Source organism: Phaenicophaeus curvirostris, chromosome 1 (assembly GCF_032191515.1).
Source record: "Phaenicophaeus curvirostris isolate KB17595 chromosome 1, BPBGC_Pcur_1.0, whole genome shotgun sequence".
Taxonomy (NCBI): Eukaryota; Metazoa; Chordata; class Aves; order Cuculiformes; family Cuculidae; genus Phaenicophaeus; species Phaenicophaeus curvirostris.
Genome location: NC_091392.1, coordinates 97,892,103 through 97,919,600, shown reverse-complemented (window position 1 = coordinate 97,919,600; position 27,498 = coordinate 97,892,103). Strand labels below are relative to the sequence as shown.

The 27,498-nt window shown below is 37.8% G+C and overlaps 1 protein-coding gene across 5 annotated transcripts in view; it reads right to left on the bottom strand.

The window, feature by feature from the left end:
* EPHA6 (EPH receptor A6) overlaps positions 1–27,498 on the bottom strand; it is a 482,143-nt gene that overhangs the window by 26,583 nt on the left and 428,062 nt on the right. For all 5 annotated transcript variants that reach the window (XM_069869229.1, XM_069869245.1, XM_069869237.1 and 2 more), the window contains one exon: positions 25,661–25,870. In XM_069869229.1, coding sequence (XP_069725330.1) covers positions 25,661–25,870 — 210 coding nt within the window. The remainder of the gene's footprint in view (positions 1–25,660; positions 25,871–27,498) is intronic.

The following is a 27,498-nucleotide window of genomic DNA, read 5'->3' as shown; positions in this document are numbered from 1 at the left end:
AGTTTTTGGTCTTAGACTAAACATGAGGAAGAATTTCTTCACCATGAGAGTGGTGAGACACTGGCACATGTTGCCCAGGGAAGCTGTGGCTGCCCCATCCCTGGAGGTGTTCAGGGCCAGGTTGGATGGGGCCTTGGGCAGCCTGGTCTGGTGGGAGGTGTCCCTGCCCATGGCAGGGGGGTTGGAACTAGATGATCTTTAAGGTCCCTTCCAGCCCTAACTATTCTATGATTCTATATCTTTCATCAGAATAAATAATTTAACTTAGGACAAAAAAGGAAATAAAAGTATTCCCAGACTGTTAGGATGCATTTGTTTCATGTCTCTAAGTGACCCCATAAACTGCATAAAAACATTTTTTATGTATTGTAGGGGGGATGGAAGAACAGATGCTGATGAAGGCAAAGCAGCTGAGTCCAGGGCTGTGGGTCAAGAACTGTTACAGAGGCCAGGGATCTGTCAAATAATGTGCACCATATCCTGCCTTCCCATTTAGACACCAGGAGGGATGAAGGTGAGGAGTGGCTTGCCAAGGCCAGGGTGGGCAGCAAGGCTCAGCAGGAAAGGTGACGGCAACAGCCGCTTCTGCTGTGCTAGATCAAAAAGCTCCCAGTGCTGCCCTGCTGGTTTTCCAAAGAAATGAAGTGTATGAGCTGTAGCTGCACTGTCTGTGTGTCAGCCAACCCTCTGGCTAGGAGATTTGAACTGCTGGCAGTTTCAAGAGGGGTGGATGACACAAAGGTAGGGACAAGAAAGACCTTAAAGGCTAGATACGGTGTCTCCTGTTCCTTTAGGCACTGCCACTTGCTTACTAGCTGTCTTTTTAGGAAAATTGAGGTCTCCCACTGTGCCCGGTCTGCCAGTTCTCTGCAGAGATCTCAGGTTCCCCATGATACCTCAGAGGGCACCGGACCTCTACATATAGTTAGCTGATCCCTTCCTGATTTCCCACATATGTAAGGAAAAACCATATGTAAGCAAAGGAGGGAGGGAAATTTTTTGAGGGAAATGCAAGAGCACTGCATGAAGCTATTCTGCATCAGGCAGCAACTAGAAGGCAGCAGCTTAGTGGCCAATCAGGCTGCACAATGTCAGGTGTGATGTGCTGCCCAGCTGGCAAACTAGGCAAACATTTGGGCTACTGAGGAGATAGGAATAGAGATGTGGAAGGGGCTTATTAGTAATTCGGTATCATATGAGGCCACAGGGACACAGGAGGGATCTAAGCTTTGCAAGGGAAGTGAAACTGATGTAGCACAGCAGGAAGCTGGAGGTACTGTGAAGGTGCTATGGGGAGACTCTGAGAAGATGAGAAGTTATGCTGCTGAGATAGCCTGGGAACTAGCATAAATGGAGCATAAAAATGCAGTTGATGTACATAACAGAGCCCTAGGACTTATAGATGCTTCCCGTGAAATAATTTTTTCCCTGACCTCTGACTAAGGGAGGTATCCTGTTGCAGCAGAAGTTACAACAGTGTTATCATACGATAACTGCACAAACATGGATGAAGCATATCACCAGAAAATCATAAAAAAATGTACAATCAAGAGTAGTTTTCAGTCCAAGTTAGGGGCTGCTTCACAACAAAGTTTCTCTGATATTTCTATTTGGTTTAGTGACATACTGTTATCGTCCATAGATCACTGCCGTGTGGCAGCAAGTAAATTGTTGAATAATAGGATAACCATCTGTTTGATGATGAATAGTTTGGCACAGAAAGGTGGTTAAGCCTTCCTACAGATATCCATGTTCAACTAAATCTCTGTCAAATGTATGAATAAAGGTCACCGAAAGTCAAGTTAGTTTCTGTTTCAGAGTCACCACTAGCTTACCAGGACAAAGCACTGACTGATGCTTCTAATGGTAGCTCCAGCCATACTAGTGGCAATGCCAATTTAATGTATAGTGTCTATACTAGCGTAACATTTATTTACAGACGCCAAGAATCTGCTTCTGACCTTTACAACAGTGAAATTTCTTAGTACTGCACTTCCTAGACTTTTGTACTTCTTTTCTATATCTTGATATATTTTAATTTAGGCTGTCCATGAATTGCGGTGCTGAGATACCTTTTGTACTATAAGTTAGTTGAATTTACTTTTTGTATTCCCTAGATGGCAGAAAGTTTTGAGTAATACACTATTAGATTATCTTTTTTTGATGATGCATCATATTAAATCATCATCTGACTGATGATAATATAATGGGAATAACATATTAACATAATTTATCATCTCTGTACCTTGCTCAGGGGATATTTTACTTTATCATGTAATATATTAATTGTCACTTCCATGATATATTACAGTAAGACATCATCAGAAAGAAACATTTTGATGAAGTAGTACTTAACAGTAGAGACTATTATCTAGGAATAAACAGCCCTTAGGGGTACTTTGTTTAACAGAACAGTGTAATACAAAGGTAGGAAGATACATGGCATAATGAGACATGTGATTATTCTCTGACATCAAACTTGCCACTGGTGCTAGAACAGCTCTGCTTTATCTTGGAATAATAATTTATATAAATTGCTATATACCCTCTAAGCAGTGGTGACTTTTGCATTACCTTCATGAATTCACCGAAAAGCTTCATCAAAGTAGTTGAAACTTATTTTGACCTTTTAGAATGCATCTATGAATTAAAAAAGCCAGCGTATTAATTTCACAAAAAAATATACCCAATTACAAATGATGAAAAATGAGGAATTTTTAAAATTAGAAATATTAATTTAGCAGAGGTAGATTGAGAAATGACCTCTTTTTTTCAAACACAAATTCATTGAGAGGCATCAATTTAAATAATTTTAGCATTCAGGCTTCATGTAAATTAAGCACATGCATCTTTCTAAGTTATGGCAACACTGTTTAAACTCCTGTCTTAAGGCACAGAAGCTTGACAGTCATGTATTTACATGGCCAGCTTGCTTAATATGCTGGTGCAACTTCTCTGGGAAGTCCCTTTTTGTGCTATAAAAAAGCGTAGGCACTGACTTTTTATTTTCAATCATCTCAGTTACATGTATGTATTGAAAAATGAATATATGCACGTGCTCATATATATACAGGCGATGGATTTCTAAAGCCCTTCTGGTGGACAGTGAAGCAATACGCATTTCAACACACAGCTACCAGCACAGCTGTGCCTGCAGCATCTGAAGGCAAACTCTTTCAAATAATAGCACTGGAGAAGAGAGAGTAAATCAAAAGCATTCAGCAGAACTTAATGGCATTTTAGGAAAAAAGGATTCTTCTCCTTTGTCTATAGATAGTTGATTTCTGGATTGTGACCTTGTACACTTAAGGAAACTAAGGCCAACTGGTTTTGATATCAATGAAGTATGAAGTTATCGAATACAAATACATGGGTTTTATTACTTATTCTTAAGATCTGTGTAAGGTGCTAATGTTCAAGCCTATCTTCAAAACCAGAAATTCATATCATTTCAAGACTCAGAATCTAATCAAAATACTATTTTCACACTCACAATGAGGTGGGTATATTTTATAGCACATCCATTCCTCCATTCCTTGTTTCAGTGTAGACTGGAAAATTTCTGGGGTGGACTTGTGATCATTCTCAGTAATTTCCAACAACCAACAGAGTCTCTTTAGTTCTGAAAAAAGAACTCAAGTCTTGCAAAGGATGTATATCATACTTACACCTGGTACAACCAGTAGTATCAAGATGAAAAACTTTTCAGGCAATGCCGTGCCCAGTGATTTAACATCACCAAAACCAATACTGAAATGAAACCACCATCCCTTACCAGCAATTTCCAGCCCACTGCTTGATTTATTCTAGGTATGAGAGAGCTCACTAATTACAGCCTCACAAATGTGTGCTGGGAAATTGATACAGATGAGCCATCTATCCTCCTGAACAAATTTCCACATCTTTTGGCATACTCTGAAACTTTTCCCATGGCTAGGACATCAATATCTCCACAGCATGTATTCTTATGACTAATGAAAGGTAGATTAGGCTGCACTTTTGGTATAATTCAGCCTAATATAAAAATAAACAAAGAAAATGCAATGCCCCCCATTCCCAATCACACAATAACTGATAACATGAAAACCATTTAAAAGGAAAAATTGGACATACAAATGCACATTTTCTTCCTAGGATAAGATGTAGCATTCAGAAAAGAAGCCCTTCACTGTTCTTTCTGTCCTGTCTTTCTGTGCTGAACCCCACAGGACATGCACAGAATGCTCACCCACCAATGTGGTCGTTCTCGTGGTTGTCACTTACGTCAAGTGCGCTGTATGCTTGAATTGTTCAATGGGCCCTCACATTTTAGTGCCTGGACTGAATATTCATCTCTTCACATCCGTTCCTCGGTTTGGTTGTGATAATTTATTCCATATTTGGCCTTTTTAAAGTGCTTCAACAGGTATCATATATTTAAGTTCTTCAGCAATGGGATATGGGTAATTGCTGCCGCATTAAAAATGTCCATCAGAACCAAGCATGAGAATATTGAAATTATTTTGTTTATTTTAGCATTTGAGGGTTAAAACCCTCAGGGTTGAAAATGCCTCCTTTAGCTTCATAGTAATCATAGTAAACGTACCATACAAATATTTTGAGACAGTTAAGCAATCATGGCTTTGTATTGTTCACCAATGCTATAAAGCATTTATAGGAGGTATGTGGACCAATAATGATTTTTCCAAGCCATGTAACCAAATTAGGAAGAGTTGTTTTTCACACTTCATATTTTTTAAGTATTTCAAAAAACAAGAGGTGATTTTGTTGAAATGTGTTAAACATTAATATAGTGCAATAACGCTGCTTAGACATTTTGTTCTTTGGAGTACTTTACAGCTCATAACTAATTACTCTCATGGCAACCCTGTGAAGAAACTATTGTCTGCATTTAAGAGCTGGAAAAACAGAGACAGAGGTTTAGGGCTGTCAAATATGCTGAATATCTACAACTCCCACTACGAATAACTGCATTTCTAGATGCTCACTGTTACTGAAAACAGGCTGTAAATGATTTATGATGGATAGAACTGCAAGGTAAAAGAGCAAGAAACTCTAAGATAAAGTTCTGGCTTATGCAGTTGCTGGTTTCCTCAGCTACGCCTTTCATCTTGCAGTGGAGAGCACTTTACAATGGATTTTGTACTTATAAAAATAGAAGAACAAATTAATGATCAGATGCTATGAATGTTTATATAGACACTTTTCTTCTTTGTAGTCTGGTCCCTTAAGTCAAAATCAACATATATATTTGTAAGAATTAAATAATTACAGACAAAGAGGGACCATTCCTGTTTTGGTACAGAAAAATCAAAATTATTCTCACAGTACATACCTCACTAGGAAAGGACGCAGTATGGCACATAAGGGAAGGTATTACCTCTGACTATTCCACGTTGATGTAATCTTTATAATACTTACCAATCCTAGCGTTATATTCCATATGCAATTGAGCAATGTTGTTAAAGTTATCAAGCAACAGTAACATACATAAATCTGTAGACTGGTAAAGAATAAATTGTATTCACTATAATAAATTAAACCATTTCCTGAGTGTAAGACCTTGGTGCACCTCCCAAAATACAATGGTGCTGATCTCCTATCTCTGTTCTTTGTAAACACTACAAAACCAGCAGAAAGATATTTAACCTCTAAGAACATACAATCTGTTCCCATTTCTTTTTTCAGTTTGACTCAAAAGATCAGAAAGCAAGCTAATAATAAATTCTCTTTTTTGTTGTTCAACCTGCATGCTAGCTTTCATAATGAAAACTCAGTTTCACATTTTAGGCTTGCGTTTATTTTTTTAATCTTCTGTTAAATTTTGTTCTGCTTATAATTAATTTGATTAAACTCACATTATCACCACTGAGCTGCAGGAACAAAATGTTGGCTTTAATGTCTTGCTCTGGGACTTGTCACCAAGCCAAATACACAGATGTTCCAATGAACAGGCAGCATTTGCTCTGTTTCTAGGATAAACATCATGGTTTACTTTTATCTACAGTGTCACAATTCTGTATCAGTAATCAGTAATGATCAATTAACTCCCTTCACCTATTCTGTCTATAGCTCCATATTTTTGATAAGCTGATGCAAAGCAGGAACCAAAGTGAAAAAGGCAAAATTAGGGGAAGGGGGAAAATCCTTGTGATCTCCATGCCTCATTACCAAAGGTTTTCTTCTTTGAGGATCCCTTTGCAATTTTGCCTATTGTGACAAGATGTACAATTTCTTATAATCAATGAAGTAGGTAGAAGTAATTATACTTAGAAATGGGAAAGAGTGTGAAATTATGTTTAGTAGCTGGGTAGCAATGAGATGATCGTGATGGTTCATAAGCATGTGAATAAACATCCCAAAATCCTCATGAGGTCTTAATTTTGTTATAGAATTTATTTATTTTTATTTTATATACAGAATTTGTTAAAGTGTGTGTTACAGTTGTCTCTTATTTTAACGATTCTTCAGTATTTCACGTCAATCTTCACTTATGACTTCATATGTTTTTTACATTTTTTTACTGCATGTATTACCAAAAAGCATCTGTTAGTGTATAGGCAGCTGATAGAAATACGTTTTATTATTGTTTATAAACAATTCTGTGCAAAAAGCCCAGGACAATGCATTATACCACAGATAGAAACCTAAAAGCAAAACCTCAAGAGATTGTTGAAAAAAACCCCCAGTTTTATGGAGTATTTGTGGCATGTAGGATGTTGTTATGTCACCCCTGTAACAACCTGAAAACTTTTCTGTTTCCACGTTTAAAACTCAAAGGTGTTATAGCATTATTCATGTGGAATGCTAAGTGGAAAAAATGTGGCAACCAGAAGCTGTTTCTTGTTTTTACTGAAACACCTCATTATATACAAGAATTTTAGCTACAGTGCTCTCTACACAGGACTAGAAACAGGTACCTCAGCACAGAGAAAATACACCTTGTTGCACTGCAATCTGCAGCTTTTGGGAGATCACGGGAATCAAGCACATAATTGTTTGATTTCACAACACTTGGTGAAAAAGCAAAACTGAACTGACATTTGCATGGACTTAGAAAAAAATAAGCAGCAAACACTACTTGCTCAACTGTTATGTAATGTACAAAGGCTTGCAGAGGAGCTAATGAGAGGAACCTTGTCTGACTGCGCTGTCAAGAATCACACAGAGCTTGCTACCTGTGCCCTGAGGTTCCACACTGGCACTGGTAGGGTTACTAAATAAAAAGGGAAAAAATCGCATGCAAAAGAACAAAAGCTACACCAATCAACAGTCCCTGCCCTCTTACAGTTGAGAAACCGTCAGGAATTGAGGAATTTCCTTGGGAGATAGCACACATTTGGAAAGAAGGTGTCCCTGCATCAAATATTCTCATTTGCATACCTTATCTATGGATGAAAGTACCTTTCACCACAACATCTGCAGTAGTGAAACAGTATTTCTTATGTGACAGGATATGCAGGGCATGGAAAAAAATATGGGTTAGTTGGATGGATAGAGTAACAGACTGAAAGGTATCACACCATGGAGAGTTCAACAGGCTTCACTGTTGTGCTCTCTGACCATGTTACTTTGCCATTCAGTCAAGAGAAGAAGTTACAGTAAGTCTTTTCCGAAGATAATATAGGAAAAAGGCAGCAAAATCATATGACAGATATTTTGGTTTTTTTCATTACTTTTGTTTTCAACCGCTTCTTGTGGAAAAGGGAAGTGAAAGCCGTGGGAGAGGGACTATGTTACCTATAGCTTTACTTCTGATGGAGGCCCCTTCCCTTGGGATGCTACTGACTGCTCAAAGAGAGACATGTTGGGACAAAGTAAGGTGTGGCAGGCATGAGACAGCTTTGAGAAGTTTATGCTGAACTGGAAAGATATGCACCGAGGAGCAAAGGAAGAACTTCCTAGAGATGAGAAGGAGTTGGCACAATTCTTAAAGTCATTAACTAAGCCTAACCTGCATGCAAAATCTACATGTTTACCTAAAGTTCTGGCTGACTCAGGGTCCTGTAACAAACTTTTTCTTCTCAGTTACTGATATTGACTTAAAGGTAAAGCTGTGAGAGGGGAGAAATCCAAAAGAACTCCCACTGACCATTAAAATATGTAACCATGGAAACACGGTATCCTCTGAATGTTAAATTACACTGTAGATGATTCTGTCACATAGCAATGCAATATTATAATACTATTCTGTGGAGGAAAATTAATACCTGCCCTGCCTCATCCTCCCACCCCCCAAATAACCTTTCCCAATTAGGAAGCGGATGTTATTTATGGTTTATTTGTGATGGAGGCCAAATTTTCTATATGCAATTGGAAAGAAGCAAACAGATATTAAAAACTCTACTAAAGCTATGGATCCCAGTATATTTCTTTCAAGAAGAGTGCAGCAGATCTGTTAAATAATTGATGAACATGATGGTTTCATGAACCTTTGGCAGCTCCCATTTAGAAAAGACTTTGAAAAGAAAGTCTGCACACACAGTGTGCATTAATTTCATTAAATAATTTACAGTGTGCTGTGGTGTAGGTTTCCCCCCCCTTTATTCTATCAACAGAGGCAATTTGATCAAGAGACTAAAGGGATCCCAGAAAGTTTTTCAATCTTTCTGATAAAAAAACCTAGTCCAGGAAATGTATTACTTATGACAAATAACCCCTCTGTATGGTATAAAGTGTGCCTTCCTGTGTTAGCTGGAAATACCCAGCATCAGCATGTCTGCAAAACAAAGCAACACGGTGTAGAGACGAGCTCTTGTCAAGGAGGTAGGCTAGTCCAGGTAGTATGTCTCGCTGATGGGACAATACTGCAAAAACATGAGCAGAAATGCTGCTGACTTACTCTAATATGAGCTACATGAAAGAGCCAAGAGTTCTAGATTAGTTCATGAAGTAAAATCCCAGTTTAACAGGCAGTTTAGTAGGCATCTATCTGATCCTAAAGTCAAGGGGAACTGTGGCACTCATGCTTCCATTCTTATCCAGAATAGCTTGCTAAAGGAATATTTTTTTTTACATTAAATAATAAACTGAAAACTCTGTAAAACAAAATTTTAAGGCTACAGAGTCAAGCAAAGATCAATAGAAAGCAGAATTAAATGTGTAGTTACGCAATGTTAATAAGAAATGCTGTAATAGGCTTCCTTGGAACACCTAGATGCTTTGAAGGATGGCCTGTTGACCTCTTCCCCATTTTACAACTGCAAATGTTTGGAAATAACTTAGTAAAACTTAGACCAGTATATGATATATTATTTTCATTTAGAATAACAAGACTGAAGCAGTTGTTACTCAAGACAGATATGCCCAAGTGCTCTCAGCTTCCAGGAATATGTTTTCATTCATAATCAACATCTGCACATTTGAAAAGTAAGTATCCTAAGTCAACCATAGCCCCAGCACAGGAGGTATTTAGTTTTCAAACACATTTGAATTACTTCAGTTCTTGTAATGAACTACTAAACTTACAAAGAAAAGATTAGCCAGAAAGCTATGCCTGAGAAAATTGTACCAAAAATTGCACCAAGGCGAAAAAGACCAAATCAAAATTTACATCAAAAACATTTACTTAAAGTTGTACTTGAATACATTATTTGGCAACTTGAATTGATTATTCTAGCTTGTTAGATAAAAGGCTGAAGAGAATCCTTTCAAGTTAGACAGTTTTATGAACCTATTGATGTCATTAATAATTTGCTGAAAATTTAAACTATCAATTCAGAGAAATGTGCTTTATGTAAGTATATTAAGCATAATACAAAAAGTGCCGTTACAATGATTGCGCAATGTTTATTCATTGAAACACAACCAAATCTGCACCAGACTGCTGGATGCCGATGCTTTTCCAGGAGAAAATGAGTATGTAGAATTCCAATATCCTTACCAATCATCTGGATGAGGGGGTTGAGTGCATCCTCGGTAAGTTTTCAGATAACACCAGGTTGTGTGGGAGTGTTGAACTGCTTTAGGGAAGGAAGACTATACAGAGGGATCTGGACAGACTGGATTGATGGGCTGAGGCCAATCAATGGGTTTCAGCAAAGCTAAGTGTTGGGCCCTGCACTTGGGCCACTACAATTCCATGCAACACTACATGCCTGTGGAAGAGGGGCTGGAAATTTGCCAGGTGGAAAAGGACCTGGGGGTGTTGGTTGACAGCTGGCTGAACATGAGCCAGCAGTGTGCCCAGGTGGCCAAGAAGGCCAATGGCATCTTGGCTTGTATCAGAAATGGCATGGCCAGCAGGACAAGGGAAGTGATCATCTTTCTGTACTCAGTGCTGGTGAGGCCACACCTTGAATCCTGTGTTCAGTTTTGGGCCTCCCACTGCAAGAAAGACATTGAGGTGCTGGAGCGTGTCCTACAAAGAGGAATGAAGCTGGTGAAGCATCTAGAGAACAAGTCTTATGAGGGGCAGCTGAGGGAACTGCGGTTGTTTAGTCTGGAGAAAAGGAGACTGTGGGGAGACTTTATCACTCTTTTCAACCACCTGAAAGGAGGCTGTAGTGAGGTTGGTGTCACTCTCTTTTCCCAAGTAACAAGTGATGGGACAAGAGAAAATGACCTTAAGTATGATTCTATATCTGCCTAAGAGTTTATCTGTGCTGAAAAGCCTCTCTATGTTTTAAAATAAAATAAATAAAGCACGACCATGACATTGCTAAAGAGCAATGGTTAGGTGCGGTGGCTAAGTTGCAATATTTGGGCATAAATTTTTTTTTTTAAGAATTCACTGTATATGTTATGATGAATTTAAAGTGGGTCTGAGTAGAGAAGTAAATATATCATAATTGTGACAATGTTGTTGCTGCTTCGTCATTTTGGAGAAATGCGTCTAATATGTTTTTCTCAGGGTACAACTGACTTTACCCAACATAATTCTGCATTGGCATTGAGAGCTACAGTGGGAGAAAGAACTTATGTGCTCAAGCTAATTGTTCATGTTGAATAACAGCTTATCCGTGACTAGAAGTATTTATCTAAGTGGAAGTACTGAAGATCTGGGAGCTTGAATAAGGATAAGAAAGCTTCTATGGAGATGTGCAACACATTTATTATGAGAGTCACCCTAGAGCTTTTTTTAGAATAAAGAGTAGGGTGACTGCATTTTTATTCAAAAGGGTTTGCATTAAAATCTCAGATGTGGATCTTCAAGACAGAATTTAAATGAAAAGCAGAGTGCCTGATGGAAAAACTGTGATAGTTCCAGTCAGAGGGTCCAATAGGAAAAAAATAGAGTGAAAACAGAAAATAGGGGGAGCAATAATAGCTAATGCACTGAGAGTGAAGATAGAGGCAGTTAAAAATTAGAGTAGAATGAAAGGACAGTTAGTGATGTGGTATTATGGAAGATGATATGCCTCATCTCAAAATGCACTTAAGCTCATTTTAGAAAAAACAAGGGAAAAAAATCAAGGCAGTGAGCACAGCCACATTACTAAGAAGAAAACTAGTTCTTCCATGTGGTTTCAAGTCTTTATACACCCTTCTTTATTTCCAAATACTGAGCATTTCTTGGTGAGGTCAATTAAGCATGTTCATCTGGTGGCTTCCTTGCAAAGAAGTTTATTTTAAGACAGCACTGAAATTTCTGAGGTTATTAATACTCTATTTACCTCATGTATTACTTCACAAGATGGGCCCTAGCCATTGCTTAATGGATTTCTAACATTTGAATTGTGAACCAAAAACCCCACATGGAATTGGCAGTGATATGAAACTGTGTAACATTTTAGAGGTGAAACCAAAAAGCCATGAGATTTATTAAGAAAAAAGGTTCTTGCCCCCTCCCCTCAAGCCCTCCATAACTGAAGACAAAAAATCTGAAGCTCTAGAGTAGAAAGAAGGGAAAAAAAGAATATAAATATGAAATAAGACATTTCCTTATCATGCAGTAATAGAAACATGTAATACACATAGATTTGGGAATTACTATAATGGAATTACTATAAATATAGTAAATATGTAGAAAGTTGTTCTGTTGTTAAATATTCTAACAATGAAGATCGCTTAGTGCCAGGAGAAAGAAGGTTCTGCCACATTTTAAGCTGAAGATGATACAGCCACAGTGGGGCAGTCAAGGACAAGATAAGCAATTTACTTCTAGAACACTTCCAAAGCACAAGGAACAGATAATATATTTTAGATACTAAGGGCAAAATACCACACTGCTTAGTCAGGCAAAACTCCCGTTGAAGCCAATGGAAGTTTTGCTTGAATAAGTACTGAGCAAAGACTATGATGTTTGACCTAGATTTATCAGTCATACAAATTTAGGTCTAACACGTTTTTAAGACAGATAATCACTGTACCACAATATTCCTGCAGCATTCTGTTTAAAGGAAAATATAGTAACAGTAAACTATGAATCATCTCCTGCAACCCTTGTGTATATAATGAAGGGAAGAGCTTGCAGCCTGGTAAAGAGTTGCTGTCTTGAAAGTCTTGGTCTGCCAAGGACCAAGACTAAAAGGAATAAGTTTACCAACTCAAAGTTTTGGAAATCTGATAAATACAGAAAAGTGCACAAGTGAGATTCCCAAGGGCATATGTGAAAATGACCTGGCTTTCATTCCTGTAATCATAAAGGCAACAATAAATAATTTCTTTCTATAGTTATCCTTCTGATTTAGGGCAAACCACAATTCCTACATGGCCAGTGGAAATTCCTCTAATTGATTTCACTAGGGATTAATTTAGGGGAATAACTAGGTCAATCTTGTTCCTAAGTTAGCACTTCTATCACAGAGATACGGAAGTTGATTAAGTTTATCATATCTATATATCTTGCTTCAGAAACTTCCTTCTATAATTACAGAATCCTATTTATAAAAACTTTGATATCATGCACAGGAAAAATATTAGAATTAGTATCAAAGTGAGCAGAAAAATTCATAAGCACATGGGACGTGCTTGTTTTCGTCTTCCTTCTTTTAGCTGAAGCAAATATCAAAACCGTGACACCAGTGGCAGTCAGAGGAGAGGATGTTCTTGAAGGGTGAGAGGGAAGTGGTGGAACATGAGTACTACAACACAGCACAAAAGCCCAAATCTTTTGAAGCCACCCTTTCACATTTATCTGGGTCTGTCCTTGGCAAGATTCTTTATATAAAGAGCAGTAGCTAAACAATGTGAAAAGATACGGCTTTTTTATCTGAGAGCTTTTCCATCATTAATGTATCCTAAACCTTCTGAACTGTGCAATAGTACCACAGAAGTGAATAGCTGTGCTATTCAGCCAGATAATAGTTTAATACCATCTTTGACTGTGAAATTAAACTCAAGATTTTTAAAGGGTAGTGTCAGTCTAGGACCTTGTAATCTTTCAGAGTAAATGCTAAAACCCACAGTCAAAGTTTGGTCAGGTCCAGGTTTTACCACTAGATATGAAAGAATAGTATCACTTGCTTTGACTCTCTTACATTTTCAGATGAGGCAGTGAGGTGCCATAGGAAAAAGAACTCACAACTGATTCTCTTTATGAACACAGCTATAGAAAAGGAGATCATACTCTGGAAGGCCACAACTCAGAAAACTACTGCATCTGAGATTTTCCTCATTGTTTTGCATCCAAACTGATTCTCCTGATCCATTTTTCACAAAGTTATATAGACTAGACTTCAGCATCTCCATGATACTGATGTGTTTCCCACAAAAGCCCCTACTTGGTCTGTTTGTGAATGAGTAACTTAAACAAACTTTAGATTTTAACAAAATCAAAACAAACATGCAGAAGCGTCTGGCTTTCTTTCCTCCTCTGTATTCCTGTAAGCCCTCTGTTCCCCCCCAGCCTACAATGTCTTGATTGCCTCCTTTTGGTGACATCATATATTAACACTGATCCTCATCCAAAAAGAAACCCAAACCAACCAACCAAAACACTCTTGAAGTCCTCTATAAGTAAAGGAAGAAAAGGAATCTTGGTTTCCCCCAGATCTGTCTCTTGAACACTGGATGTCAGAATTCCAGGTTAAAAAACTGTTAGGGTCAGGGCCTTGCTACATTAACATAATTTCCATTTTCTACATTAAATAAGGACATAAATAATGTCTTTAAAATTTAAGTGTCTCTTTCTAATTTATTGTCATAAAAGTCATTAGGAAACATAGGATTACCCAGTCAAGTGCAAATACAGCGTAGGATAATTCCTTAAGAACCAGACAAAGCGAACTCCAGAAAAACAGGCACCTCCATGATTTAGGTCATTAGCACACAGGAATTCCCAATTCTAAAAAAATAAAGAAGACTGCATCATGGTCTAGCAGTGTTGTTGAGAACTTTTGGTATCTCCCAGAGTCATAACTGTTTACTCTGCAGCTGACGCAGTGCTCAGTGCAAAACACCGTGCAAACAGGGGAAAACTGAGATGGAACCATAAATGATCTCTTATAGCACCTAAAGATACAGTATAAGACTTCTCCTTTCAAGGTTTCTTCACTGCAAGCTTTAAAATACGCATCTGGCTGTGCCTGAAAACTGACTGCTTTTAAATAACCAAGTTTAACAGGAGGGTTTTTGTTCTAAATTATGCTTATATAGGACTAAAGCAAGGAATTCATTCAACTATACTCAAGGACATAACATAGAGGAATTACATCCTACTGTGGAATATGTCAAGATTTGATTATGAAGCTTTACAAAAGCCTAGTGAAGCTAACTGCTTCAAATTTTCAACCTGCCTCAGATTTTGAACCCAGAAATTTTACATGGCAAATGCAAAGAAGTTGCTTTTTACAGCAGTATTTAATATGGGTCATAAATTCCCAGAGAAAGTAGTGCAACAAATGAAAAAAAAATCATCCAAATCAAATTTCTTTCCACCTACCAACAGCTAAACAACAAAATTTAACCTGTGCTGTTTGGATCACTCTAGCTGAACGGTTTTCTCTTCCCAGTGAATGACTTACCTATTCTGACTTCAATACAACTCAGTAAACAAATTTAGTTTCTTAACCTGTCTTTAAAAGGTACCAATAATTTTGAGTGAGAACTGCCCCCCTCAGCATATGACTAGGCTATGTTCTATATATTGGAACACTGTAACCTATAGTAATTAGCGTCGGCTGAAATGCTACTGAAAGCAACAGCTCTGACCTTAACAGACTGGCTTTAAACTCATTAAACAGTGTATCAGGAACCATGAATACTGCAGGTATGCTCCAATTTATGTAACACAGTAAAGACATTTTATGATATGCTACTAAACCTTAGTCAATACTTTGAATATTAAAATACCAAGTGAACTGTGGTCCATTATCAATAGTCTAACTAAACAGGTGTTCAGGATTATAGTCATTCACATTATTAGCAACAATGTAATAACACTGCTTTTATGTCAATCCTCCTACATTTTTAATCTTAAGTATGGACAATATCTTTCCCATTGAATGAAGGTATTGCTAAAAATGTTTAAGTACCTTCTGCATGTTTACAATAGCTTCTTCAATTATGATTTGAAAACTACAATTCTGATTAAAAATTAAGATTAAACGACTATAAATGCATGCAATAAAATCCATAGACAGCTAAAAAAACCCCAACTGTATTTTAAATTAGATTAATATTCTCAGAATTGTTAGTTTTAAACAATAATCTATCAGCAGTATGGAGAATTGACAATAAAATGTTATGACTGCTTATAGTATAAAGTTTCCAGTACATACATACGTATTAGTAAACTGCTTAATTTTTCTGGAAACCAAGTTCAATAATGTCACTAGAAGGGAGGAGAGCAGTGTGCACAAACAGAATTTTCAAAGGTTCTCGGGTTCAGCTGAGAGGTCAATAACTTTGGTATCTTGGTCAATTTGTAATCTTTCTGACAAGATCATCTGTAGCTTTGAGATTCATAGCTTTCATCTAACTATTATTTCAGAAATTATTTTCAAGTGCACTGGCTTCCCCCCGCTCTACCCTTGCATAGCTGTTTACTTGTATCAGTACTAACATCCCAAAGAAGAAGCAATTGTATTTTATGGGATTAAACTAGAAATCGGAAAGTAGATTTTAAACCACGATACAGGACATATAGAAAGTTACATCAATTGTTTTCTAAATTCTATCTTGAACCTCACAACAAAGAATGAAATAAAAAAACCAATGGTCCTGTAAACTCTCACCTAGTCTTTGATGATGTCTATTTTATTTAGTGTTTCTTCATATCTGAATTAAAAAAAATAAAGCCAGGTAGTATTCTCCTAACTGCATGTGACAATACAAAGCAAAATTGGAAATTCAGCACTTCAGAAAAATGTAACAATAAAAAATACTTTTCACTTTTGAAAGTAAACTAGAGATAAAATTTATTTGAAAAGGCAAGTCATATCACTGCACGCTGATGTCACGTGACAAAACATGAATTTTCAATGAAAATCTGTTTCCAGATCAGCATCCTAACATTCAAGACATAGCTGAAGAACCTATCTACTTTAATCTTTCATGTGTTGGCTTAGAAAAGCTCTTGGCCTAGTATTTCTCATTTGCTCTGTTATTGCTTCCTTTTGATCATAGTCAGACTATACTGAAATTGCAGATGCACTTTTGTCAGCTAGTTTTCTTTGCAGTTCTGTTCCACTATCTTCTGTTGTGTTAGCTGCTATTTAAGCTGATCATCAAGGTCCACTCCAGTGCAATTTTCTTCTGACTTTTTTTTTGAACAAAGAAGTTTTTGCACCAGTCATTTTATCTATGAAAGTTATCTTGGGTAATTTTTGTCACTAGTTGCACTGCTAAAATACTAAATGATAGCTTCTGCTTTCTTATATTCTCTTACCCTTTTTGATCTCTGTGATGTTTTCCCTACAGCAGTGATTTTAGCCACATTTGATATTCTATATTAAGTTTCAGGAGTGCCACATAAAACGTTTTAAACTTCCACTGATTTACATCTGTGCCCTGGCCTGCCTTTTTTTTACTACTGTATCATTTCTCAAAATTATTCTTAGAGTTTTTCTGTTGTACTCAACTACATAACTGTTCCCATTTGGATTGTGATTCCTGCAGTGAAATTTTGTTATAGCTTTCACTGAAAAAACACATTTGGTAGAATTAAACCACTTAAAAGCGATGTCTTACTGAAAAATCTTGAGTATAGGATGATTTATTTTTCATCCAAGCAGCATATAGCACAGAATTTCACTGTGTGAATCCTGCACAGCCCCTTCTGTATGAGTTAGGGCATGATTGTTAGGTGCAGTCCTGATTCATGGACATTTTCGGACATCTTGCACATTCACAGACAGTTTATTTTATTGGGTAGAGTTACTCACTGTTTGAAGCAAGAATTGCCATAATGAATCAAACCCACGGTCCTCTAAATCTATAACCTGCAGCAGTACTCATATCAGATGTTTGAGAGGAAGGTGTGAAAGCTTGACAATAATCCACACTGCCACTTTTCTTTTTCATATTTGTTTTCCTCCTGCCCTGCTTCCTTCCCTGGGCTGAAATATGAGGCTTCATATCTCTTTAAAATTATAATTGACTGTAGTAACTGGATATTGTTTCTTCCTAAGAATATTCAATATTTCCCTCTTTTTCTTTTTGAAATAAACCTTGTTGAAATCTTGATCCATATGGTTTTCTGTTGCAATCAGCTCCATTATTTAATTACACACTGTGGGACAAAACTATTTTCCATCTTTAAAATAGTTTCTAATTTCCCATCATTCAAAGGATGTACCTTTAATTTTTTATGTTATGAAACAGGAGTGTTCATTTCTGACCCAGACTACTTATTATTCAACATAGTGTTTCCAATGATCATTTAAGCCAGGCTTTTAGCCTAGATATAAGTTGTGAATATCCTGCATTGTCTTGTAATCTCTGCAGTACACGAGTATGTTTTTCTGCTAATCCTCCGGAATAGTGGCTATTTTAAATGGTATTCACAGTCAGAGCTAAACAGATCTTTTCTGAGTGTTGGGATACCTCTCATAATGCTAGTCCCCATTTCTATCCTTGCTACAGCCATTACCTTGAGTTCTGTAAAAATACACATGCAGTGAATCAACAGAAAATACTCCAGTAGCAGAGTGATTTTCAGCCTGGGGTATTTTGACCCCTAAGAATCTGTGGGATACTTTAAAAAGATCCGTGAAAGATTCTGAAGTTCCATGTGTTATACAAAAATCCCCAAATGAGAAGTTTCTAACAAAGTTTGCATCTCCACAGGTTAAATTTCATGAATCCATGCATTGAGACAACTGCTGCACCAAAATATGTTTTACTGTTCCCAGACAATATTGTACAAAAAGATAATCAATGTAGTCACAATCAGTATTAAATGTCACAAGCAGATTCATCAGTTATCTCCTAGAAGCTCCTTCCACAGCACTGATGCTTTAGGCCTGTATGAAGTTCATTCTCAATCCTATTCTGCAAGTCATTTGTAAATGCACATCTCCATTTCTCATAAACACAGACAACCAGAGAATCAATCTGACAACAGCAAGGCACATACATTTGGAGTTTAATACTCCGATTTGTTTATACAAAATTGGAAAGAACTGGAGAGATAAGAAGTTGAAATTCAACCTAATAGAAAGGCAGGGCTAACATATCTCAAAAAAGCTACAATTTTTAGATTGATTACAGTGCAATTTCTTATTTTCATTGGAAATTAAATTAGGTTATGGTGAAGGATGGGATGATGCTTTGAAAGTCAGATTAGGAGTGAAATGCAAAATATTACCCTTTGTACGGCCAAGTTGTTAGGGTATACTCATGTTGTGTTCATCAAGATAATGACTTTGAGCATGAAAAACTGAAATGCAAAATTTCCAACTGTGTTTCTCTACCAAATGCATATTTGTAGTTTCTACTTGGGGTGGTGTAGTGGGAGAAGAAAAGCAGGGATGAGAGAGCTATTTTATTAATATTTACAATTAAATTAAACAATTTAATTTAGAAATCTCTCTGAATTAAAGTGCTTTTGATCTTCTGTAAATCTAAATTCAAATTTTCATGCTTCCCCCCCGCCCAGATTCTCAGAGCTCAAATGAACTGTTACAGTTAGGAAGAGAATACTCACAGAAATAGCAATTAGACAAAACATGGAGAGAAAATGCAGTTTTATATTTCCATCTCATTCTTGTCCTTGGACCTTCCTCCCAAGGGTTTTCCTTTGTTGTGGTCTGTGTTATATTCTGCTAACATTTCTATTGTTACTAACTTTCAGGAGGATTAAATAAACCAGAAAGCATCTTAAATGAACTTGGCATTGCAGCTAGATAAAAGCTGAACAGAATATCTAAGAGAGTGGTTGTATTAAAATACTTAGATAAAGACACATATCCTTATCTTCAGGGGCTAATACAAATAAGCCCAGTCAATAGCAAACAACGTGACTTACATTAATTGATTTACTTCGTGTTCTTTGTAAACATTTAACTACTCATTGAAAGTCATCACACTTTGCACGATTAGAGGCCAAAATGCAACAAGTCCTTTTTTCAAGGCACTCCTTGTGTAGGCTACTCCTTTACTCGTTGTCCTTGAGCATAACCTGAGCACATTTTCTCTTTGTTCAGGCCAACACAACAGAAGACAGAGCTTTGAAGGAGGCATATGCAGGGCCTGCAACCCCATGCATCCTCTGAGAGTGAGGAATGGGTCCAGCTGAAGCGGGCAGCTCATGTGAAGGCAATTCATCTCACCACCACTTGATAGAAATCCCATCACACACTTTAAAATTAGTTACTACTTCTCCTATACACTGGTGCAGGCTAAGCATGTTGGCACAGCTCTTATTAACTTGCTGCTTAACTTCTCATAGAAAATAACTATTTTTTTCAACATTCAGGCAAGGCACCTATATCAGGATTCAGTCCAGCAAGGTGAAGTTGCAAAACTCGAGGAGAACAATTATTCTCACAGGGCATTAGCTTGTTACAAATCACATCAGGCCCCTCATTTTTCAGCCAGTCTCTAGTGAGGACAAATTTAAAAAAACCTCCTCCAGATAAGAGAAAGGCTTGGTGGGATTTCACAACATATGTCTAGTTTCAGGCTGAGAACCAAACATGGTCACAATGCATCCTGCTTATCAGCTTGTTTCTCTTTGTCTGGTAATGTCAGAATGTGGTGGTGTGACATTATGCACAGAATTAACTAGCTGACAATGATGGTGGCCACCTTATGTCACCAAATAGTTTTCAAGAAAACAGGTTAATACAGACCTTTACAGTACACAACCTCTTTTCCCTCTTTCTTTTTCTGAATGGGTGCCAATAATCAGTTTACTCCATTGTTTCCGATTAAGCGGGTTCTTAAATGTCTAGGCAATAAGCTTGTCATAGAACTCAGGTTGTTCAGAAACTGTCTGACATCCCACGCTAACTAGAAAATCATTTGTGTCTTATTTCACTTTTGAGAATATTAAACCTTCTCATCCTGTTACCCGTTACTTATGTTCAAGTGAAAGAAAATAGAAAATGTATTGGTATATGGAAATTATATAACAAAATAAACAGTATTAAGTTCTCACCCTGATTCTCCCAAAGTTTTGCTACTTACCAATCTAATTATATAGATTACTGGCAACAATCTGCTTTGCTCTTCTAATGAATGTAATAAACTCAAAATCTCCATGGATGGGGTATTTCATCCAATTGGCTTCAGAATAGTCAGACTCGTAAAGTTCATCAAATGATGCATTAGATGCAATGCAAAAAACTACTATTCTGGAATTCTGGTAAGAGAGAGAAATCTAGAATGCATTTATGTTAGTAGCAGCTTTTTGTCTCACTAACAATCAGATTTAATGCAGAATATAAAGGTGCCACCTTTAACAGGAATACCAGTTTAGTTTCTTTTGCAGAAGTGCTACTGATCTTGTTCTGATTTTTATGTGTATACATTTATAAATATAAATGTGTCTATGTACACATTTTGCTACACGTAAGAAGTTTTCCTGGAGGCTCATGGTTCTTTCTGAAATACAGGTGAATATCGACTATGATTTAAACTAAATGAATTTATATCCTATAACACAGAGCAGAAATGCAAGAGTCTAGATGTCCTCTGTACTGACAGGAATGTTTGTTTATATACCAGATATATGTCTTTTTATGGGCTGCTGTTGCCTTGGAAACCACTACTACAAATGAAAATTTTGTCTCAATGGAAAAAAACCCATGCTATTCAGTTGTCCCCAAATTTACCTTATAATTTCCTGATCAATCTGAAACTCAAAAGATTAGCAGTCTGATATTCGTGCCATTTAATTCTTTCTTCCTATTCTAAAATTATATCTTGCTGTAAGTTTTGTGGTTCCTGACAGCAAACAGAGGCCAATTTCTTATTTCCTACCAAGACTCTTATCAAAAGCATATTTACATTCTTTGTCACAATAGGCTGAAGGACAAAAAGAAAATGCAAGGTCTTCACAGAAGTCAGAAAGCTGTTTTCTGAGATTTCAGTCTTTTCATGCACTGTTTAAAGCATTCAACAGCTCTCCGTCCAGTAATGTCAATCCAAAATTCTTGGGAAACATCATGAATATTGCCTCCTAAGTAGTGTTTCAGTGTGAGCCCAGAACACAGCCATTTTCTAGGTGGTTTCCTTTCCAGATTTTTCCTATCAGTGTTATTGCTTTTCCTAGACATCAATTCCTGATTTTTGCCCTGCACACGAGAGGCTGTGCCAACAGAAAGGATATAAAATCTGTTCTAAACCAGCAAGTAAGGAGGAAGATATGTATATTGGATGACAAAAGCAAGACAAAGCAAAAGGTGCTGATAATCTGACTCAAGGCTGTACTTGCTTAGACAGGGGGCTAAGAGGGCAATTGGCTTATTTGTGTGAGGATGCAACCTATATTGCCACAGAGCATAACAGCTTTATAAAATTTGATTTTTCTTTTCCATCAATTCACAATTCACATGGTATTGACCACAGCATCACAGATGTACGGGTATAAAATTCTAACTTTTGACTTCTAATTCACAGAATCACAGAATCACTAGGTTGGAAAAGACCCACAGGATCATCGAGTCCAACCATTCCTATCAAACACTAAACCATGCCCCACAGCACCTCATCCACCTGTCTTTTAAGCACCTCCAGGGATGGTGAATCAACCACCTCCCTGGGCAGCCTGTTCCAGTGCCCAATGACCCTTTCCGTGAAAAATTTTTTCCTGCTGTCCAGCCTGAACCTCCCATGGCAGAGCTTGAGGCCATTTCCTCTTATCCTGTCCCCTGTCACGTGGGCGAAGAGGCCAGCTCCCTCCCCATTGTTCACAGAATCACAGAATCACAGAATAACCAGGTTGGAAGAGACCCACCGGATCATCGAGTCCAACCATTCCTATCAAACACTAAACCATAACCCTCAGCACCTCATCCTTTCTAAGTGAACAGAAATAGAAATAGTTGTTGAGAGCTTGTTGTTGAAACAAGAAAGAGTTGAAAAGAAAGAGTTGTTGAGAAATTGTTGTAGAGAGCAATGAGGTCTCCCCTCAGCCTCCTCTTCTCCAGGCTAAACAACCTCAGCTCCCTCAGCCACTCCTCATAAGACTTGTTCTCCAGCCCCCTCACCAATTGGCTTAGGTTCTCTTGTAGCTCTTCTTTCCACAGAAAATATCCAATTGTACAATTCAGTTTCTGACACCAGGACTAAGGCAAAAAGAGGAATAAAAAATAATCACAGTTTCCTCTGAGCACTTACAGACAGTGGTGTGCTAGGAGATTTGAGCCTAAAACTAATACTGTTCAACATGCAGACCCACTCTCTGCATTTTTTGTCGCTACAGGTACTGGGCTGTTATAAAGAAAAAAATCTGTGGAAGGGAAATATAAATTCTAAAAGCACCAGAACTTCTGTGAAAGCACGAAGGCTTTAACCTTCACATGGCAAAAGCACAGCATGGAACTAAATAGATGCTATAATACCCTCTAGCAAGACATGTGGCCTGCTGTTGGGAAGATGTTCATCATGAGGAGAAAGGTCAGTGACATAACAATGGTTGGTGAAAGCTGTGAGAAGACACGAGATCCAGCATGGGGTTCTATTCTTTCCTGTCTTCACAGAGTCCTCCACAGCCACTGTGACAAACGTTTCTTTCTCCCCTCCCCTCTTTTGGTCATAATTGTGCTGTGTTCCTTTAAAAAAGTAACAGGACTATTGGATTCCCTATGGGAACCTCTACTGAATCTGCTCAAGTGGAGTAAGACACAGAGGATGGAAAATATGGCATGCAAGAGCATCTCAGAAAAAACTTGGCTTTCACCAGATTGAACAGAATGACTGCAACATGGAATAGTGACTGGAGTAGTCAGTCTATGCTCAGGGATGAGGGAAAGACATTTTTCAAGGACCAGTGGTGACAGAATTGAATTGGACAGACTCAGCCACAGTGACTGAAAGTCTGGATGTGAAGACCTGTTTGCAAGAACAGAAAGGGCTGGGGTTGAAGGAATGAATGCTTTAAAGTACTTTTAATTTCTGTTATGCCCACATCTGCTGTTTTGAATTCTTCTTGTTTACAAAGTATCTAGTTCAATATTATGATGAAACTTAGCATTTTCCCGCCTAAGATTCAAAGTATTTTGATTTTCTTTGTGGAGCTCATGGTCGATGCAGATTTATGAATCTGCACCTGGCTGACACAGGGTCCTGCCACCGGTCCTGCCATCAACCTCTTTAATATTCCCTCTGCATTGGCAGTATCCTGAAGGACATGCTATAGCTACCTGCTTCTGGTACAGCATGTGGTTACAGCCTTGGAGGACTGGAGCAATAAGTCTGAGGTGTTCCACATGCAACAGCTGCCTCACAGGCTCTCATGTTAACCAGCTAGGTAAACCGACAGGAAAATACTGAGAATTTCATTAAAGCCTGTCCAATCTTCCAAGGAAGTCCTTCAATCTGTATATTGCCATGAAATATTACTTTTTCGTTTTGAACAACATAGCATTTCCTGATCAAAAGCAGCTCTACTTATGATAAAAGCCTATGCATAAGCTATTCTGAAAAAAATAATTGTTCAGTATTGGAAAAAAACTTACAGGATAAATAATAACTGACAGCCTCACATTAATATTTGATATTTTTTTCCTGAATCTAACTGGGAGACACTGCTTGGAAATTTCCAGTCCCTTCCACCAGCTGAGCTGATTAGCTCATGATCAGTGTTGAGCAATGGAACTTAACTTGCCTGTCACTGGGGGAATTTGCTGCCAGCTGAGCACGCTCACTCGGACAATTAGCAAGACTGAGTCAATATATGATAACTTGTTAAGCTGCAGTAATGTTTATTTTTCCTTTCAAGCCTCATACTAAGAAGCAGTGTGAAGCAAAAGAGGTTTTGAGAACTAAATGAGGGAAATCTCCCCTAAAAAAGAAAAAAAAACTTCCTCCCCACGCTTGCATGTTAATACTGATAGAAAACATAACAAAGTGACTTATTTGGCTCTAGTCAGCTTGCAGTTCTGTGTAGACCTTGTTCTAAGAAGTAGAATTTACAACGAATTTATCAGAACATCCCTATTTTAGGCTTAAGCAAAAAAAAAAATAAGATAAAAAATATAAGATCTGTAATCCCATTACAGTAGCTATATTGAATTCAACAGCTATACCAGAGTACTTATTACAATACAATTAGACAACGATAAGTTCCTCATTTTTGGCCATACATCACTTCTTAAAGTGAAATAGAAAAAAAGGTAGAAATAGGTCAGAATAAATTATTTAGTGCTAATTTAGTATCTCGATTAAAATTCTGTCGCTGTGCCCTACTCTGAGAACATACAAATTCTGTGCATTTTGTAAGGGTACTAATGAGAATGCACTCTGGCTCTGAAATAATTTTAGTTTCAGTGAGAGATATGAAAGTTACCCGAAATCAGTTTATAATTAGCTCAATTCTGAATGTTATGTTAATAATCATAACAAGAATGTAATTGAACATTTCAGTATGGTGAAAAAATGCTGTATCTGAACTTCCATAACACACTCCTTTCCTTCCTTTCCTCATACTGTGGGTGCAAGTTACTTTTTTTCAAATTTGAACAAACTTCTCCATACTAAAGAATCTTTCACTTTGGTGGACACACCCCTCAATCAAGCAAATTGCACTGAAACCCCGTTTTCCACTATAACAATTTACTTGTACCACATGAGGAATTTAAGTATTAATGAAACGAGGCTTAAACCTTGAGAGAAAGGTCCTACATATCCTGTTAGGAGGTAAGCTGAAGTAAAATAAACCGAAAATCTGGATTTATGAATTCAAGGCTTGACACCAGGCTTCCATCAGTGGGTTGGCAGGTTTCTTTCCTCCTCCATGCCCCCTTTTAAAAACCATATCTTTGTAAATGAACACAAATTAGCAGAAGGGAAAAAATGTGGAGGATAAAAAAAAAAGAACATAAAAGAAACCCTACCAAACACAAAACTCAAAGAAAAATGGAAATGGTGTCCCACCTATACCCACACATTTGCTTAAGAAAAGTTTTGCCAAAGTTTATTATACATCCTTTACACAACCAAAAATCAAAACACCTTCCTTTAAACACATTGGCAATGTAGTTAAACCACATGAACTGCAACTGGAAAAAAGCTAATTCAAATTACTATTCCTATGGCATAGACAAATCTGAAAGTGGAATAAAAGAGGCCCAAGGCAATCAGCTGTTCAAATTAGATAAGACAAACTTACGCTTGTTGTGTAAGCAGCTTCAGGATCGTCCTCTAACACTCGTGACAAACCAAAATCAGAGACTTTACACATGAGGTTACTGTTGACCAAGATATTACGGGCTGCCAGATCGCGGTGTACGTAGCCCATGTCTGAGAGGTACTTCATGCCAGATGCAATCCCCCGCAGCATGCCAACCAGCTGGATGACTGTGAAGTGGCCATCATGCTTCTGCAAGTAAAGATGCAAGGTCATAGAATACAGGTGCTTTTCATTAATTTTGTACCAGTGATATTAACTATTTAACTTCCCAGCTTACATTTAAAATATATTTGTAACCCATCAAGCCAACCTACCTGCCTCAAGCTTGTTTTTTCAAGTATTTAACTTGGTCAACAGTGCAAGCTATCTCATCACTCATGGTGCAGTTTATCCCCCTGTTCTGCCACATTTTCAGACACTCCACAATCTTTCTTTTGACAGCATTTAATGTCTTTTATCCTCAGTTACTAAGAACACTTTCCCCAAACACTATTTTTTAATACAAGAATGACAACACACAGAAAATTTCTCTTTTCATCTCTTACTCAATAGCCTCAGGAAACAAAAAATCCTCTTTTTATTGCCTCGGCCTTGATTGTCTGTATGAGATACTGCTGTTACCTCACTTTTTGCTTTTTGTTGAAGGGTTTGTTTTTTTTTAAAAAAAGACAAACCTAGAAAAAGTTTGGGACGTTACCTCATGTCTGTTCTGCACCTTCCACCATAAATGTCTCAACACTAGTTTAAAAAGGAGATTTGAGCCGAAATTCCATGGTCATGTAGCTTTTCCAAAGACTGACTAAACCCATTAAGCTCAGACTCATGAAAGCATTAAGCTGCTAAACTCCTGCTGAAATCTATTGGAGTTGAACATGCCAAAAAGAGTTGTGTTGTTAACCCAGTTTGTCCATCTGGCCAGTCTTGGTGGACCTCAGTTTCCCATCTGCAACATTAAAGTTACCACTTCTGCACCTCCTACACCAAAAGTCTCCTGAAATACACGGCAGTGGGGACCAAGTGAGTACCTGTACAGAAATCTGATACAGGCTCTTTGCCTGGTTTATGTCTGCCCTATCTACCATTTACAGCAGGCTGCTTCAAGCAGTATTTTTGTGACCTCAGCTAGCAGACATTTAGCTTCTCATGTATTATTCAGGAAGCCAGGCTTTTATGTTAGCAGGAACAGCCAAACAAAAACAAACAATTCTTCCCTGCAAGCAAGTTAACTTTCCATTTTCTCTTTCAACGCCTTCAGCACTGGGCTACAGACAAGTAACAATGTTTTGATTGGCATTCAGGGCATTTCTATTGCTTAGCTCATACATCTAAGCAAGATCATTTTTGTAGGGGAGAACTTTACAGTAAGTTAATTCATTAGATTCAGCACAGCAACAGGTTGAACTGTACATATATGCTTAATTTCATCTCTGTTCAGCCAAGCGTTTCAGCATTTGCACCACGATTCAATGATTTGTGGCCTAAATCTATCACAGATATAACAGATGGATGACTTGGAATTGGCTGAATGATCACACTCAAAGTGTTGTGGTCAATGGCTTGATGTCCAAGTGGAGACAGGTGACAAGTGGCACTCCTCAGAGGGGTGGTAATGTAACTGGTATTGCTTAACATATTTCTTGGAGACATGGATGGTAGGATTGAGGGCACGCTCAGCAAGTCTGCCAATGATACAGAGCTGTGTGTCATGGTCAACACACTGTGGGGAAGGGACGCCACCCAGAGGGACGTTGACAGGCATGAGGGGTGGGCCTGTGCAAACTGCATGAAGTTCAACGAGGCCAAGTGCAAGGACCTGC